The sequence below is a fragment of the Maniola hyperantus genome, chromosome Z (genome assembly GCF_902806685.2).
Source record: "Maniola hyperantus chromosome Z, iAphHyp1.2, whole genome shotgun sequence".
NCBI classification, from domain to species: domain Eukaryota; kingdom Metazoa; phylum Arthropoda; class Insecta; order Lepidoptera; family Nymphalidae; genus Maniola; species Maniola hyperantus.
In genome coordinates, this window is record NC_048564.1 from 9045687 (window position 1) to 9065758 (window position 20072).

The window sequence follows — 20072 nt, forward strand, 5'->3', positions numbered from 1 at the left end:
ACTATCTGCCTAAGGACCAATTAGAAAGCTACTTCGATTACTTATCTTTATGTAAATATATAAAATAAAAAGCTGACTGATTGACTGATCTATCAACATATAGCTCCAACTACTGGATGGATCAGGCTGAAAGGCATGTAGGTAGTTAGCTATTATGACGAAGTACATCTGCTAAGAAAAGATTTTTGAAAAAAACCTTTAAGGGGTAAAATCCCTATTTTAGTTAGTTTATGTAGTTCACATAGACAAAGTTGGGGGCATAAGTTAGTTAATTTTCTATGCGTAATTTTGAAGCGTTGCCCTTCAAAGAATCGAGACAAAAGCGCAACTCTTGGTCGAGTCAGCGTGATATCTGGGCTTTACCGACTGCTGCTCTGTCAGACAAAGCAAAGCCTCGAGAGTAGTCATAGAGTAGGTTACCAGATGGCAGGATTTGCCTTTATATGTCCGGTGAGTGATGGTACGGGGTACTCCTTTCATTCGCCAGAAGCACGAATCATAGATACAGATTATTTAAAATTCCCTCCAAAACTTGTCTGTTCACCGTGACATACTAAATGTGTTTTTGCACAAATGTTTAGCGTAGCGTAGCAAATATAAAATTTTAAATTAATTTTTGCACATCTCTTTGCACTATATTGAAGCGTGCATTATCTTAGCTGCCAGTTTTATCGCTTTGACCTGTTTTTCATGAAAGCCCACATTTTTACAGCTATTATTGTAGCAGTACAAACAAATCATTTTGGTATCTAGGCCGCGATACCGGAACCGTTGCATTCGGGCCCTACAACCGGTAGGTTCATGTACGAATACTTATAATACTATGCTTAGGCACTTTAGTTGAAAGATGTGACGCTGTATATCTACTTATTTATTGGCCGGTCGCTGTCCATTCTGAAACACTAAATTAATGTTATGAACTAAATTGTTTTAAATAAAAAACACTTCAAAAGCATAAACTTATAATATTTTGTGACAAAAGAAAACAACTACACCTACTTACTTATGCTATATATCAGATTTTTTTAACGTTTAGCAACTGTGAAAATTGTGACCTACCTACATGTTTGGTGCCTCTAGTAGAGAATATTTTAGTAGTAGTATGTGTTTATGTTTGTGGTACATATAATATTATTAAAGGTACTGTAGGTACATACTTCAACAACTGTCTAATTATAGGTTGATATACGGTGTATATATAGAGCTTTTAGAATACCTAATTGCTAAACAGAAGTAGGCAAGTTAAAATATTCTTATTCCATGTATAATCTTCCGTCAATGTGACTGGATAACAGGGTCTAGTAATGAACATTTTTATTTTATTATTTAACATAAAACAAAGGACATTAGGTACATCGTGGTCGATTGAATATAAATTATGTGGTTGTGCTACGCGTTTCAATGCGGCATTAGTGTCTCACGCGGGATTATTTTTAGACCAAATTTCGGGGACGAGCTGATAAATTGTCGGAACAAGGGTCGTGTCTGGCAAGGTTATTCGTAAAATTAGTATAACCTTACTATTACTTACTCACTTAATCTGCCCATTAGAGTTCCTTTATTACCAAATACTACGGAATCCTAAGAATACCACTATGACCGAACTTCATATGGCTATCATACAGTATGACGTCCATACAATCTTCCAAAACCTATTTTATCTCCTTACTGGTGGAATTTTGTAAAATCCTTTCTTACCTAATGCATAAGCTCTAGAAGAAACCTACCTTCCAAATTTCAAGTAATAATGACAGTTAATAAAAAATTCCCATGGGTACAAACTATCATCCCTTATTCCAGCGTTGGGGTTAATTTTCAAAAAAATACTTATACCCACAGGTTTTTGTTATGTAAACAAATACATACTTCTATGCTGATTTTTATGTCTCTAACTTCAAAAACATAGGACCTTTCATTTAACCTTCTTAGGGGTTGAATCTAAATATATAAAAGGAAAAGGTGACTGACTGATCTATCAACGCACAGCTCAAACTACTGGACGGATTGGGTTGAAATTTGGCATGCAGATAGCTGTTATGACGTAGGCATCCACTAAGAAAGGATTTTTGAAAATTCAACCCCTAAGGGGGTGAAAAAGGGGTTTGAAATTGGTGTAGTCCACGCGGACGAAGTCGCGAGCATAAGCTAGTAAATATTAAAGTTGGTCAGTAGTTTCAGTGTTTATTGATTATAAACAAATAAACAAATCTGTCCCTGTCCAGTGTCCTGTACAAATTACCTAGCAGATATAAAAAAGATTATTAAGTAAACACATCTAGTATCAAAACTTGGTAAGATAATAAAATCAACAAGTGATATTTTTCGTAGTGTTTGTAGGTTTCTAAAAAACTAGCCAAGTGCGTGGCGGGCCACGCGCAGTGTAGGGTTTCGTAGTCATAATTCAATCTCAAATAAAATAGATACAATAAAACTATAATTTACATTAATATGCAACTCATAATATCTACGTACAATAATTAACCTCGAAAAACAGATATAACTCCTTAAACTGTGAACACTACTTAACCATGATAGTTTTCCTTTAAAATTTATTATATTATATACTACTGCTGTAAATTTTTTCACGTTCTATATACTACCATTTGGCTGATGGAGGGAGGGGGACACTTGACTCTAATAAAAATTAGCACTTTAAAACATCATATTTTACAAACGGATCTAGAAATCGAAAAATGATGTTCCCACACCCACAGTATTTTTAAAAGACCTATAATTCAACGATACCCCACACTAAGGGATAGAGAAAAAAAACATCCCACTTTACATGTAGGGGAGCTACCCTAAAAAAATATTTATCACAATTTTATTCACCACTTTGTCGGCTTGATTAATATTTATACCCATGCCAAATTATAGATTTCTAGCACTAATAATCTCTGAGATTAACCGAGGACGGACGGACAGACAGACGGACGGACATGGCGAAGCTATAAGGGTTCCTTGTTTACTACGGAACCCTAAAACACAAAAAAATAACTATTAGCTTTCGCTAGATAGACTCTTTGTTATGTGTATGCAAGTTATGAAAAAAATATCCCCGTGTGACCTTTCCTCCATAGAACGGACATGCGCGGCAGATTGGTACGAGTGTTACAATAATAGCTGCATCTAGAGTTGCAATCATCGATCCGCCCTATTTCGCCTGCGCCTGTAGATAATACCTGGAACTCAGCTGTTATTATAAAGTAGTGAAATCCCGACGATCTGTATCTACGTACTATACTAACTCTACATTACCTGTTCCATTTTCCATTCAATTGATGAGTTTCCATTCGATTGATGGGTCTACCACATTTCTGCGCAGTTCAATGTTACGAGGATGTATATATTTCTCATGTTGTGAAGTTCAAGTTCAATGCTTATTACATCATTAATAATAATCTTAAGACTATGAAAGAAGGCAATAGAAAGGGGGATTATCTGAAAAGTTTATAAGCTATAATTTATGAATATTTTGCGAAAAAAGTTATTAATAGGTACGTTAATAATAATGAATTAAGTCGGATAAAATCGTACATTAGAATAAGTCGTTATTATTTTAAATTTGTGATATCTCCTAAGATATTATTTTAAATTAAATGATATATAAAGAGACATTTTGATCTAAATTAAGTAATTAAGATGAACAATTTTATTTTGATATAAATTAATACTATGCCAGTAGAAATACCTTCAAAAGTAGCTTTGTTTTAGACCACATCTGAAAATCATAAAAATGATTAAAGTGAGGCAATCTGAAAAGTTACATTTATGCTATCCATATACTATGATGCTATCGCGGACTTTTTTTATAACTCTTTGAGAGGAACAATTCCACTATACATTGACGCAGCACACGCCATGGAAGCTCTTATTTTTTACCGACTTAATTCACATTATTACAATTTGCGAAGGGATATCTAGAGCTTAGAATATCAATAGCTCAACGGTTAAAGGAGCGGACTGAAATCCGAAATGTCGCCGGTTCAAACCCCACCCGTTGCACTATTGTCGTACCTACTCCTAGTACAAGCTTAACGCTTAGTTGGAGCGGAAAAGGGAATATTAGTCAGCATAATAAACTTGGATAATATTCTTTTTTAGAAAGAAGTTAGAAAGAAATTAAAAAATATATATATGTAGGTATATAGCCTATATCATTTAAGAATATTGCAGCTTTCTACTGTTAAAACAAATTTCTAAATCGATTTTGTAGTTCCAGAGATTACTTCCTACAAACAAACTTCTTTGTAATATTGTAGATAATGCCGATAAATCCGAAAAAGTGAACCGTGACGTCACGTTTTGATTCGACCAATGGTGATGCGTTTCGCAAATTTAAATTTCACTCGCTCATTTAGCACTTTTTAATTAACAATTTATGCAACTAAAAACGAAATAAATAAGAAAATAATGGTAGCTATAATATAATGCCAGGACAATAAAGATTCGGGGGGAAAGAAATCAAGTAAATTTAAATCACACGCATACCTATACTTTATAGCGACGCTGGTACGCCAGCACTGGCGGGTCACTGGCCCTTTGTAAACACTTTTTAATTCTTGCCTGCCATATAAACTTGCCTTTATTTGGTTCAAAGGGACTTATTGTTTCATAACAGGTTATGCAAAACAAGGTAGATCGTAACTTAATATGTGTAGGTTTTGTCTACATTACCTTATTTGGTAGGTGTCTAAGTTACACCTATATTATAAATAATTGTATATATATGTGTAGGTATATTGTGTAATATGTATGTATGTAATATGCACCTTGGAGGTAGATTTCTGACGTAATTTAAATTTCATGCATATGTTTTTATATTTTACTAGCTGCCCCGGCGAACTTCGTACCGCCTAACAGTCGATTCTTTTCCAGATTTTTTTATAAATTTTTCTCTCCGTAAGAACCATCCTCGTACTTCAAGGAATATTTAAAAAAAGAATTAGCGAAATCGGTTCAGCTGTTCTCGAGATTTACGATCAGCAACACATTTAGCGATTCATTTTTATATAATATAGAAGAAGATGAGATGATCCCGTGACTTCAGCCGTGTGAATTTAGGTTTTGAAAATTCCCTGGCAACTCTTTGATTTTCTTGGAAAAGAACCACCTCCTCTTTGGAAATCGGTTAAAAAGAAGCCACTGTCGATCTTCGGGATACAAGCTATTTCAAATATATGAGGCCGCAATTTTGTTCATTTGGATTTAGGTGTTTCAAAAATTTCGCGGGAACTCTTTGATTTTCCGAGTTAAAACGTAGCCTATGTCACTACATAGGTCTTTATTTTTATCCATATAAAAATCAGTCATTTTCTCCATTGCGGCGTGATTGAAGGACACACCTAGAAACAAACACACTTTCGAATTTATAATACGGGTAGTGCTATGGGTAGTGATTATCATGGACTAGATAATACCCGCAACTTTGTCCTCGTGAATGAAGGCTTTAAAAATACGTTTTAAACTGTTTGATTTTCCAAGATACAAAGTAGCCTATATATCCGTCTGCAGGTTGCAAGCTAACTTTTTTTTTTAGGTTGAAGTTTGAACCCATAAAAATCGGTAAAACGGATGGACTTTAAAAAATGTGTGTCTGTATGTTACCTGTTAACTTCCCAACCGTTAAACCAACTTTAATAAAAATTGGTACAGAGATAGATTGCATCCTAATACAGAACATACTTTTAGTCCCGGAAAATCAAAGAGTTTCAACGGGATTAAAAAAAACTGAATTTACAACGACTTAGGTCGACTTCTAGGATGAAGCCTTGGGCATCATCGAGTCATAGAATATACCTATTTTATGATAAAATAGAAAGATTTGTATTGAAATAAACTTTTACAAGTGATTTTAAATCGTCAAGTGACTTTACCGATAAGCACCAAGAACCTTCCTTATAGAACATCTTACTGAGTAACTAGGCAGAGATTAGTCATGCCCTTTGACACATCGATAAAGATTAACACATAGGATACTTTTTATGTCAGTAAAAAAAGGTTTCCTGTGGGATTTTAAAATCCATGCATACAAGTCCCGGGTATAAAAATCTGTCATGTTTTAATAAGACTAGCTTAACTTTATAGCTAATCTATTATTAAGTAAATTAGTATATTTTGATGCTTGATTATAGGAGTCGTGCGGGAGCAAAATTAGATGACCGCTTCAAACCGACGCACGGTGCAGGCGGCGTCCGCCTCACCATCTCCACTGTAAGCACCGGAGACAGCGGCGTCTACACCCTGCAAGTGAGTGTCTTTACTACCAACTTCCTATTATAAATAAGCACTTAAGTAATATTTGTATTATGTATTCTAAAAACAATTCAATCACTACTTAAACACAAAAGAAAATTACCTATATATATTTACATGTAGAAAAATCTTAGGTATCACTAAAATTTTTATATATTTTACAAAAAAATATACGCCGTCCAAATGGTCATTTATGAGCATTGTGGCCAATACACTAGCGCCTTTACCTCGCTGAATGGCAAGGCTTTCGAAATAGCGTATTTTTATATATATTTAAACACCAGCACAAGCAGAAATAAGCACCAACTCTTGGGTCCCCAGACGCGTGGATCAGCTTTTAGGACACGACGTTTATAAAAGCTTTCGTGTCCGATGACCATGGGCCCGAGTCTCAAACGCAAGCGCCGCGAATACATAGTTCCTATTTTGTAAATATCTCCAGCTTGTTTTCTTGAAAATTAAAAAGACTGAAAACTGACTAACTACTTGAGATATATCATCATTGTTGAGATATCAAGCGCTAACTTATCAATGTCATGAAATAAATATGAATAAATACAAAAAACCAATTAAAAAATGAATTGCATTGATTGTCAACAGGCTAGCAATGCTGCCGGTAAAGATACGACACGGGTACGGCTGGAGGTTTCCCCGGACGAAAAGCCGACTGGCGAAGATCCGCCAACATTTCTTAGACGACTACAAGACTTGACCGTTAAAGTTGGAACACGGACAAGGTTCCTTGTGGAAATAGTCAGTTCTACAGAATGCAGGGTAAGTGAAATTAGTAATTATTATCCGTATATAAATAAGCCCCAAAGACGCAATGAGCAAAGGCATTAGGCAGGATTTCAGACTGAAGAGTTGCACACAGGTAATAGGGTATTTTAACCTTTTTTGAAAAGTGTCTTAATTTGATTCTAAAGTGATAATAAACTACAAAAAAATTACAAAATTGTGTTCGATCGAAAAGTGCAATAAAAATGTATTTAGATTTTGCATGTCAAATTTCGCCACGAAACCGATACCCGCCAGGGTTTATGAGCTGTCATGACGTCACACGGATTGGTAAGCAAAGGTGTTTTCTTCGTGAAATACATTACAATTTTAATCCATGTGACGTCATGGTCGGAATTAACATGGCGGCTACGGTATATTTGTATGGTGGGAGGCTTCGGCCGTGGCTAGTTATCACCCTACCGTCAAAGCCGTGCCACCCAGCAATTTAGCGTTCTAGTACGATGCCGTGTAGAAACTAAAGGGTATGGGTTTAATAATAACTGCCCTACCCCTTCCAGGTTAGCCCGCATCCATCTTAGATTGCATCATTACTTAACACCAGCTGAGATTGCAGTCAAGGGCTAACTAATTGTATCTGAATTTAAAAAAAATATGCGTTTTGGATATTTGTAGAACATAATATGTATAAAAATAGTGAAATCTTTAATATGAATTATTAAATTATAAAATTCTTATTTGATAAAACTTATATAAAAGTTTATAAACTGAAATTAACATTTTTCGATTGCTTATTGCTTATGCTTAGATCTTGTTTATACATTTTTAGCATCGATGTATTTTTAGATTTTTTCTCTCTTGGTGTAAAATACCGTATTGCGGAAGCAGATCCTAGAGATTTGTAGAAAAGAATCGGAATTGTTGTTGAATAGGATACGTTGCCGTCGTGCGTCGCTGTGGCCTGTGGTTGCACTTTTACGACTTAGGCAGACCGGCCTAAACAAATCATGCTCGCGTGGATAAGTAGATTCTAAAATGATTAATCCACTCGATCTTTGAAGCTAATGAATGAAGAGAATAAACTGAAACTGAATGCGACCTTGAATTTCTAAGGAATGCGTACGCGGTACGCCGCACCGCCGCGCCGTACGTCAAACCTAGTGACATAATTTCTCTATTTTAAACCTTTACATAGGGACGAAAAGATTTGAAATTTTATTGTGATTTTATATCGTGATAATGCTGTGAGAGTATAATTTTATGACAGTTTTTACATTTTACACATTATTATGTGTTTACATTTTTTTTTAATTTTAAGCGATAGCGACCTACATCAACAAATATTGTCACTTTTACAAATAAGATGTAACCATGATATACCTATATAGCCACTATATAGTTTAAAACTAAGTGCACCTTCAAATTTGCCGAAAAGTGCCGCGCGGAGGCAGTGCGATTGCAGTGCTGCGGCCTCACTGCTTTGTAGATCCATATAAATAACCAGATTATTGCCGTGACTGTGTCCGCGTATACTACACTATGTTACCCCCTTACGGGTAGAATTTTCAAAAATCCTTTCTAAGCGGATGTCTACGTCATAGTAGCTATATCGTATAGTCTGTATGACAAATTTCAGCCCAATCCTTCCAGTGGTTTGAGTTGTCCGTTGACAGATCAGTCGGCTTTTCCTTTTATATATATAGAAAACTATAGACATCTCTGTATATAAAAATGAATCGCTGAATGTGTTGCTGATCGCAAATCTCGAGAACAGCTGAACCGATTTCGCTAATTCTTTTTTCATAATATTCCTTGAAGTACGGGGCCATATGGTTCTTACGGAGAGAAAAATTTAAAAAAATCCTGAAAAAGAATCGACTAGGCGGTACGAAGTTTGCCGGGGTAGCTAGTTATATTATATAGAAAACTATGGACATTAGATTAAACATTACAAGTAAAACTTCTTTGAATTATTTCGGATGGCGGTAACGCCACAACATATCTCAACACATATATACTCAAATAGTTCTTTATTCGTGATTGCTGCATGAAAGCCCGTAAGTAATGAAAGGTCCGAAACATAAGTGTGGATGGTTGTTTGTCGCCGCCGTACCATCGAATGCTTTTCCAGTCAGTTGCAATCCTAATGAGCTACCGAGACGGTCAAGCGGCACGTAAAGTTTTGCTTGAGCCAAGCATTTTGACCGTTTACAATATTTGCTTGATACTTGAGCTAAGCATTTAGGTACGTGTTTGACGCGATTTTATATTTTTGCTTGACAGTGTTCGAGATATAAGAAAAATGCCGTTTGCTCAATCAAGCTGCTTGATCAAGCAAAACAAAACTACGTGCTTGACGTCAAGCCGCTTGACCATCACAGAAACCCTTAAGACTAGATTCTGATGAGCTCTGGAGACATTCAATGTAATTCGTATATCATCTCCGACCAGAACATCATGATCAACCCATTACCGACCCACTATTGAGCACGGGTCTTCTCTCAGAGGGAAAATGGTTTAGGCCATAGTCTGCCACGGGCAGACTTCACTCACTTTTGTGAACACGAAGAATTCTCAGGCATGCAGGTTTCCTCACGATGTTTTCCTTCATGGTTAAAGCAAGTAATATTTAATTGTTTTAAAATGCACTCCGATAAGTTAGAGGTGCGTGCCCGGGATCGAACCCCCGACCTCCGGAAAAGAACTAGGCTATCACTGCTATGACCCATGTCGTATATTTATTTGTTAGGATCCACTTTTACCTTTTTCCAATACTGCGTAAAGACACATACTCTTTTAATTTTAAGCGATCCTTGCATCCTCATGCACAATGCTGAGGCTCGAGATCTTTGTCACGGATCATCTTCTCCTTCGCGATGTTGTGAAGATGTACTACTTATACCTGACAACTTGTATTACAGGTGACTTGGTACCGCAACGAACGTCGGCTGTTAGAAGCGGAACGGATCGCATTGGTTCGCGACGGTAACTTCTGGTGCGCAGATATCTCCGCCGTGAGCGTAGATGATGCTGGACGATGGACATGCACCGCGGAGAATGTCGGAGGCAGGGCTAGCTGTTCTGCACATCTAAATGTTTTAGGTCAGAGAATAATTACCGTGTAGGTACTTAGTTGTATTGTATGAGCCAGCAAAATGTCTTATTTAATAGATTTAATATCTTTGCGATCGCAACCTCAGTATGATATTATATAGATCGTATTTTTAGAGATTAATTTTTATTTTTCAGTCCCTAAAGCATACAAACGTCCAGAGTTTGTTGAAGAGCTTCGGGCATTGTTGACTGAACAGGGAACGGTGTCGCTTGAGTGTAAAGTGGTGGGGGTTCCGACCCCAGTACTGCGTTGGTTCAAGGTATTAAAGGCAACAACATTTGTACATAGGTACACGAGTGTTAAACTTTGAATTATTAATCTTAAACTGTCATTTTATAGGATAGTCGCGAAATCAAAGCCGGCGATGTTTTTGCTTTAACTGCAAATGCTGAAGATCCAACATCACTCGGAACCTACACGTGTGAAGCCGTAAACTGTATGGGCAGAGCATATTCGTCGTCAAAAGTACACGTCATCGGACGCACCAGTAGAGAGAGTTCAGCTCGACCAACTTCTGGGTATGATCAACCCTACTAATATTTTAAATGAGAAAGTATTTGTCTATCACTTACCTTTAATGTTCCATCCCTTTAACCAATTTTGATGAAATTTAAGAGATAGTATAAGTATCTCGAAGAAGGATAGATTACATTTTATCTTGAAAAATTCCCACGGGGTCTTGGTAAACCAAAATTCATGCGATTGAAGTCGCGGTTATAATTTAGAATATGTATAAATTGATGTAGGTAGTTCGTGTGCTGAGATCACTGTATTGTACAAATAAAGTTTATTTTAATAATTTTAGGGGCATGGCACTCGAACCACCTCCAATTTTCACAAAAGAATTAGAAGATCAATTCGCGAGAATCTGTGAGCCTCTGACACTCAGCTGCAATATCGTAGTGCCGCCGTGGCCTCGGAGCATTGTCTGGTATAATAAAGAAGGAAAAATTGAACCGAGTGAAAAGTAAGTACCTATTGTAGAAATTACATAAGGGCTTTCCTCTAAAATATAATCATCCACATTTACCTCAACTTATGTCAATCTTTAAGTAAAACTGGTTATATAGTACCTGGTAATCTGGTTAGATAGCTTAAGCTTATTATAATGAATAATGATATTCACAAGTTAACCTGAAAAAAGTACTGTAAATATTTAATACATTTTATCTTATTTCAGGTATCGTGTTCTAGAAGATGGAGTAGGGGGGTATTTACTAGAGGTTCCTTCAGCAGAGTGGCCCGACGAGGGTGAATGGAAATGTGTAGCAACTAGTTCGGGAGGCAGAATCGGCATTACTACTTGCTATGTCTCTATGGACGGTAATTCTCACCCTCTATTACACGAGAAATTGAAATCGCTTTGCCAGTTTAACAATATGGCCATTACTAAGTAATAAATAATAATAAATAATATTTTTCAGTCCCAAAGAACTATCGCAAACCACGATTTATGGAGAATCTTCAAGCTGTTTTAACTGAAGAAGGACTTGTGTCATTTGAATGCAAAGTTGTCGGGTTTCCAACGCCAGTACTAAGCTGGTTCAAAGATGGTCAGGAATTAAAACCTGGAGACGTATATCAACTCACGGGTACAAATTCATTAGGTTCTTATTGCTGTATAGCAAGAAATTGTATGGGACAAGCGAGCAGCTCTGCAGAACTAACAGTAGAAGATATTCAAAATCAGCTTAATGAGGAGGAAAAATTGCAATTATTCTCGAAAAATCAAGCCCCTAAATTCCTGCAAGGTTTAAAGAGTGCTGAAGCTAAAATAGATGAACCATTCCGTCTTACTATTAAAGGTAATTTTATCTATTCTATTAAAAATATTCTATTAAGTTGGGTAGGTAGACATATATTTCAAACCCTTAAATTTTCAAAAATCCTTTATTAGCGGATGTCTACGTCATAACAGCTATTCCGTGTCAAATTCTAGCCCGATCCGTCCAGTAGTTTGAACTGTGAGTTGACTGTGAGTAAGTCTTTCACCTTCGGATCAGACCACCACAGATCCGTGAAAAAAATACAAATTGAATGTACGTATTTGTACGACGTGGACGGCCACTTCGAAGAATCACGGATACGAACCAAATTCGGATGAGTGCACAAACGCCCTATGGGTGTAGATAAAGTCTTGACGTATGCAACTGTTGATAATAAGGTATTCGTGTTATTATACAACAGTTGCATAAATAACTATTCCGCAACGTTTGCAGAAAGTGCATTATTATCTTTTTAGACAGTCTATAAAATACTTTTTTCCGTAATTTGTATTGCTAGAGTATTTTGTTTCTTTCCGAACCATTTTTTTAGAAATTTGACTTACTCGTAATTCTCGTCCTTCTGCTCCTGAAATTAGGAATTCTTTTTTTAATTAATAAAAAATTCATATCGAAAATTTCGGCACTGGCAGCGAAGGGATCGTCGCGTCGTCTAAATGGATCAAAGGCACTCGATACTGCGATAGCCCAGAGGGATGCAGGTTCAATCCCTGCCGGTTTTGCAATTTTGGTATGCATTTAAAATTCACTAGGCGAATCTTTCAGCAAAATTTATTCAAAATGATCTTATCCACTTTCAGAAAAATATCATTTCAAGGCACAAAGAGTGTTCATTTTTGAAATAATTGTTTTCCATAGAAAGTTAAAAAATCTAATAAATCTTAAATGCCCATTTTTATTTTTTATCGTTTTTTTTTTAATTTATAAGCGCTTGGCTGAAATCAGAGCTGGTGGCAAGTGATGATGCAGCGTAAGATGGAGCGCACTTACCTAAAATATGCCTATTCACTCTTGCCTTTAAGGTATAATTATGATTCTAATGTATTTTTTTGCAGTTGCCATTCCGCCTGAACCAACAGTATTATGGTATCGTGACGATCAACCGGTGGACGAATCGTCTCGTTGTCACCATGGAAAAGAAGAACGTGGCGTCTTCTTTCTGGATATCCAAAGTTTGGAGTTTATGGACCAAGCTGAGTGGAAGTGCGTTGCTATGAATGACTTTGGACATAGTGAAACATCTTGTTTCTTAAAACTTATAATACCGCGACATTTTAAAAAGCCACGGTTCCTAGAAAATCTCCAAGCTGTTTTATCTGACGAGGGAGCTGTGAATTTAGAGTGCAAAGTTATTGGTGTTCCGCAGCCAGTACTAAAATGGTACAAAGATGGGGAAGAACTGAAACCAGGAGATATACACAGAATAATTTCTGGCCAAGACGGAACGTGTTGTCTTGGTACATATACGTGTGAAGCTCAAAATTGTATGGGTATTGCAGCTAGCTCTGCATCTTTGCTAGGCTTTGAAGATTCCATAAAAGCAAAGAGTAAAAAGAAAGTTGACGAACAAACCTTACAAAGAAATTTATCACTCAGCACTATACATGAAGAAAGAACTTCGCAGATGTACGACACTCCTATTGGCGATATAACTTTGGACGACAAAGGGGAAATTTCATTTTCATTTGATGGAAAGGAAGTGTCTGTATCACTGTATGAAACTCCCGATTTAACAGAAGAAGAAGCACTGCAAATAGTTGAAATGTATGCTGATCAACTATCAGAAAATGTTACGGAGCACAATGTGGTTGAGCTTCCTCCATTACGATTTGTTAAGGAAACTTCAACTTCAGGTAATTTATTAATGGAAGCGATAATTATTGATGTTTCTCCTGAATACTTCACGTCTCCAGAAGAAGATCTAAGAACTGAAGCAGATATAGAAGATATTTCTATTGCTGACGAAAGCTGTCTACCACACTTATCTCTAGATCAGGAAATAGATGGTGAGGATTACTTAGAAAAAACCATGGCACGATTATCTATTGAAAAAGCTGATTTTCCTAAAAAAACAGATAGAAAAAAATCTGATTCACAAAAAAGTGCCGACGATTACTTTAGTTTATCACGAGATCAGTCTCTATCTGAAGAAAAAAAGGATGATGAGACTCAAGCTCTATCTGAAAGTGACTTACAAAGTTTTGCCAGTGCTCGTAGTTCTGGAAAAGTGAAGTCCAAGTCTTCAAAACCTTCTATTGAAGATGGTCAAGAGTCATCAGATGTAACAAAAACAGTTTTATTGAAAGAAGATTTACAGAGCTTACGTCAACAAAATGAAATAGATTTGGCTATGAAAAATGTACGAGAGCGAGAGCGGCGGAGTCAAAGTTCCAGGAGATCAAGTTCTAGTAGCGAAAAATCACTAAACAAAATTAAAGAAGAAAATTTTGACGGCAATTTTGCAAATGTACTTCCTACTATCGATCAACAAAGAACTAATGCAGAAATACATTCTGTATGTTCCACTTTAACCAAATTAATAAATGATGTACAAATGATTGAACGAGATATTATACTCAAATCTGAACTAATGTCAACTGCCGCCACAGCATCACGAAGCTTAGAGATCATTAATAGTCTTATAACTCCATTATCTGAAATACATAGTATTGCAGAAGCTACCAAAGAAACAGTAAGAGAATCTCTCGAAGTTACAGCATCATTATTTAATAGACTTCCACAACCTTTAGGTATACTGAATCAGAGCTTAACGATCATAGAAAAGTGCATTGATTTAAAAAGTGAAAATAAAACATTAGTGAAGCAGACATGCACCAATATTATTGAGAAATGTGCTGATGAACTAAATAAGTTAGTTAACGATATAAGTTCAATAGTGAACAAAGATTGTCTATTTCTGGAAGATGCTTGCGTTTCGTCTATACATTCTACGAACAGTGAAATTGTTAATACAATCACGTATTCGGTGGCTGCAATTAAGGAATATGAAAAAGTTTCAGATAAAATTGATACAAGCCAAGATAAGATAACACCAGAATTAAAACACTTACAAAAAACTCAGAAAGCTGTATATGAATTAAGAAATCCACTCAAGTCACTTCTACATATCACTGAAGCGGTAGATATTTTTAGTTTCATAAGTGCTGAACATATTAATAACACTCAAATTATTCTCAATGATATGTCAACACCTATTCAAGCCTTACAAAGTGCTTTGGAACAAATAGAATTTCTTTCAGTAACTGAAACACAATCAGGTTTGCAAAAATACAACACTGAAATTATGGAGACTGTTATGGACTCAGTGATAAAACTAAGAACATCATTCGAACAACTTTCTGTAGAAGCTGGAACAGCGGAAAATATAAACATATTGGAAAAAGTTTTAGTTGACATAAAACATAACATTAATGAAATTTCTGTTCATTTAATTATGGTTGAAGCAAAAATAGGTTCATTTGATGTGTTAAATAGTGAAAATAAACTAGAAGCTCTACAGAAAATGGCTCAAATTTTGATAAATTTAGAAAATAATTTAGTGGTTCTTGATATAGATCCATGTTTAAAAATTCACATGGCTAACTTTCACAAAAATTTAACCAAAGTACTAGAACATGTTATTGAGAGTAATGATGCGAAAAAATATTTAACCCTTTTAGAAATCTGCGATGGCGTTAATAGGCTTAATGCTCTTATAAAGAATATGCATTCCAATGATATATTATCACTGGCTGGCATCTGTAATAATCTTAAAATTATTCAAGCAAATATTAAGAAAAATGAATTTACACCAGACTTAAATTTTTCTATTTCATCAAATATAAACGACTTGTTAATTAATATACATGAAACGATGAACCACGCAGATATATCAACCTATAGCATGATGTCAGAAAATTTAGAAGACTTGTCTATTAAACATTTCGAAGAAGGAAAATTGAACATTGTTTTGGAAAAGATAGAAAAAGCTATAAGTACTATTAGTAATGTAGTATCCTTAGAAACTACAAAAGATTTAGACATAAAACAAGCTTTAAATAAAATTATTCCTACACTTGAAGAAATTAAATGTTGTGTTGCTACATTAAATGTAAATGTTATTGAACGGGAAGAAAATATTTCTGATATGAGTAATTTCACCTTTACACAAGCAGTTGCTAATCCACTTTGTGAATTAAACCTTGGTATTAGTGTGCTTAATCAGATAATTTGCGAAAAAGCATTAGATTGTTGTGAAAATGAGCTAAAAGTAGAACTGATGACACCATTATTAGAACTAAATAATGCTTTAGAAGTTTTACAACAAGATGTGATATCACAAAACGACGAAAATATAAATAATCTTAGCATTAATAGTAGTGTTGCAAATGTTGTTCAAAGCATTCAGAGCTGCATATTAATGATTCAAGAACAAGATTTGTTAGAAAATGCAGATGAATTATCCACGTTAGATGATATTTCTGCAATTAAAACATCGGCGGATATACTATCCAGTGATCATTTGTTAACGTCCACTGTACATGAAATGACTACTGAAATTGACACGCAAGTAACTACTGAATTCGAGACGCAAATTATGCAATCTGTTTCGGCAAAAATTTTAAGAAAATTATACGAAAATACTTTAATGTTACAAAAACCTGAAATAATGGAAATACTAGATGATTTGTCTAAGCATGATGAATATGCTAGTATACAGTCAATCACTACAGGAATTAATACAATACATTGTGCAATAGAAGATATTTTACATCCTGTTATATTAGAAAAGCCCCAAGAGCTATCTAACTTCATCAGTCCGACACGCCTTTCAGCAATAATGCAGCCAGTACAAGACCTTTACAGATGTTTATCGGTTATCGATAAAAATAATATGCCAATTGAAAGCGCATTAAAAAAGGACCAAACCAAATTTTTGTCTCAATATTTATCAAAACTTGAAGACTGCCTACGTGAATCTATAGATTGTTTACATGTTGCGATTGAAACAGCAGATGTGACTTTAGAGATATCGACTCAAATAGACAAATTGCGAAAATTGTGTGTAGAATTGAAAAGTAATTTGGACACAGCTAAAATTGATGCATTCGTTGAATGTTCAGAATTCATCATGTTAGATAATAGTTTGACCACAGTCTTAGATACAACAGATTGCGCCCAAGAAATAAATATCTCTAGACTAAAACTTACTCTCGAAAGACTGCAACAGAATATAGCACTGGCTAAAGATGAAATATTGGGATTTACAGTTGAAAATCCTGTGATGGTACATCATGAAACTAAGATTTTAAAATCAGTTGCTGATATTGAAAAATCAATTTTTTCGTTAGCACAACTCCAATTTGTCAATATAGGCCAAGTCTCGGATTTTGACTACTGTGTCGCCCAACGAGTGGGCAAAGTAGTAAACTGTGACCAATTAAATAAGATTGAAAACATAATTGAAACAACTAAAAATTTTATGCAACAGCTACCTCTCGATATGTCAAATAATAATAATTTAGTATCTATGAAGAAATTTGTTAAAACATTCAATGATGAAATCACTTTATTGTGTTGTTTGTTCAATCAAAAGCCTACTCCTAAACGAATGGTTAAAATGTTGCAATTATTTTATGACCTTTACCAAAATTTAAAAGAATTCCAATTACATCAAGAGAAATCTCATACGTCTGAAGACTTTAATGGATGGATGGCTACATTTGAACAATGTTTAAGCAATATCCAAGCATTACTTCTTGAGCTATTAGACAGTCAACATAATTTAATTTTTGATATTCCGATCTCAAATATTTTAAATGTAGAATTTTTTTTAAATAAATTACTAAAACCCAATGATAATGCAAATTTACATCATTTTTTGAAATTATTAGCAGACACTATCGAATCAATTAAACCTTGGTTTGAAAATATACATGCTGATGTTGTCGAAGAGTTGGAATCATGTAACTTTAATTTCACTGTTGATGATGATGCAGACAAAAATTTAGCGTTGCTTTCTAAATATTTGTCTGATATAACAGAAACCAAAGATATTAAAGATAAATTTGATTTTGAAAACATATTAAGAGTGATTCAAAAAAATGCAGATTACAAAAACATTAGAGGTACCGGAAAAAAAATTATTTTTATAAAATGTATCTCTGACTGTTTTAACATATTAAAACAAACGTTGAGTGTATTAGAGAATAGTCAAGAGAGAGAACTAGTTCGGAATTCGGAATCTACAACAGACGCATATGAATTGAAAAAACTCTTAACAGAATTGTCTAGACCCATTAAAATTGTCCATGAAACAATAATGCACATATGTGATGAAAATTTACAAATTACAGACAAAAGCATTATTTATAAACATTTAGAGTTACTTGAATCACAAGCAAAAGCTATCAATGAAACTTGGGTAGCTGAAAAATTATTGAAATTTGATAATCTGCTCGTAGATACTTTTTCAGACTTTGCTACAGTAAATTTAGCAAAAGACATTCTTTTTAAAATACATTCAATGCAAAATAGTTTAGAAAACATGGAAAGCGCATTATCTGTTGATTTGATAATGAACATTCAACCTATCAAAGAAATAGAAAAAATACTGAATACCTTATTCGCAGACAAAGTTGTGCACGAGGAAAAGAGTCAGTTTAAGGGTAAGTTTACTATTGTATTTTTAGAGATTAAATCAAATTAACATTACATACTTGAATTAATGATCTCAAAAACTTTATCATAGCAACAGTCGCTTCAGTACTGAGTGAACATACATATCACAAATTTCGTCACTGGTAGTAAGCGAAACCGTGACCTAGTGGTCAAGGCATCGGGCGCAAACTCAGAAGATGCAGGTTCGATTCCTGCCGGTTACGCAATTTTTGATATGTATTTAAAATTATTTATCAAAGCAGCAGATTAACCTTATCATTATGTAATTTCTTTATTTTCTATAAAACTTTGCACAAAACAATTAAAAAGACTAATAATTATTGTATTTTGAAACGGCGCTATCTGGTCATTTTTCCATACAAACATAGAAGGGTAACTTGGTTACTCCATTATAATATGTTGATGAATAGTCCTAAACAAAGCATGATATTATTTGCCTTTTATATGCCTAGGCTTGTTGCTAAGTAAAAAAAATATTAAGTGGGAAGTGACGACCATTGAAGGATACTTTTATTGATAAGGAATAATCATAGTGTATCTTACTAATCACACGACGCTTGATGAAATAGCAAGCATTATAGCGAGTTCCTCAGATTAATAACTTTCACTGTAACGTAATACGGATCAAATTAAAAAAAACCGGCCAAGTGCGAGTCAGGCTCGCGCAATGAGGGTTCCGTACTACAGTCGTATTTTTTCGACATTTTGCAGGATAATTCAAAAACTATGATACATAAAAATAATTAAAAATCTGTTTTAGAATGCACAGATGAAGACCTTTCATATGATACCCCACTTGATATAGTTATCTTACTTAGAAAATTGAAAATACTAATTATTAGTTCATGAACACAATTTAATTTTTTTTTGTGTGATCTAACCCTAAATTCACGGTTTTCAGATTTTTCCCCAAATGTCAGCTATAAGATCTACCTACCTGCCAAATTTCATGAACAGACAGACGGACAGACAGACAGACAACGAAGTGATCCTATAAGGGTTTCGTTTCTCCTTTTGAGGTACGGAACCCTAAAAGTATGAGAATATTATGGGTTAATTAGGTGAAGTCAACCACAAGAGTACGATTGACAATCCTGTGAGCGTGTGACTGACGTGTACCTACTGTACAGTACAAACAAACACGAAAATGCATTGAATAAGTAATTTATTGTTGACTAGCTGATGCCCACTACTCTGTTCGCGTGGGTTTAGCTTTACAAAAATCCGGCGAGAACTCTTTGATTTTCCGGGATGAAAAGTAGCCTAGGTCACTCTACAGTTCTTTTAGAAGATAAAGATATCTATGTTAAAAATCAGGTCAATCCGTTGCTCCATTGTGGTGTGATTGAAGGACAAACCAATAAACCATTAAACAAACACACTTTCGCATTTATAATATTAGTACATAGTGATGAGATGTAAAATCTGTGTATTCTATCGTAACGACACATAATTTTTCTATCAATGTATTTGAATTTTGGAGAATGTAAGTGTGGGCG

General features: G+C 34.9%; 1 protein-coding gene across 4 annotated transcripts in view; it reads left to right on the plus strand.

Annotated features, from left to right (window-relative positions):
• LOC117995729 (uncharacterized) overlaps positions 1–20072 on the plus strand; it is a 49212-nt gene that overhangs the window by 9012 nt on the left and 20128 nt on the right. For all 4 annotated transcript variants that reach the window (XR_011238405.1, XR_011238406.1, XR_011238407.1 and 1 more), the window contains 9 exons: positions 6135–6249; positions 6856–7029; positions 9915–10095; positions 10243–10367; positions 10448–10626; positions 10914–11075; positions 11289–11431; positions 11533–11913; positions 12948–18560. Coding sequence is in view for 1 of the 4 variants with exons in the window: in XM_069508540.1 (XP_069364641.1) it covers positions 6135–6249; positions 6856–7029; positions 9915–10095; positions 10243–10367; positions 10448–10626; positions 10914–11075; positions 11289–11431; positions 11533–11913; positions 12948–18560 (7073 nt within the window). In the remaining 3 variants the exon portion in view is untranslated. The remainder of the gene's footprint in view (positions 1–6134; positions 6250–6855; positions 7030–9914; positions 10096–10242; positions 10368–10447; positions 10627–10913; positions 11076–11288; positions 11432–11532; positions 11914–12947; positions 18561–20072) is intronic.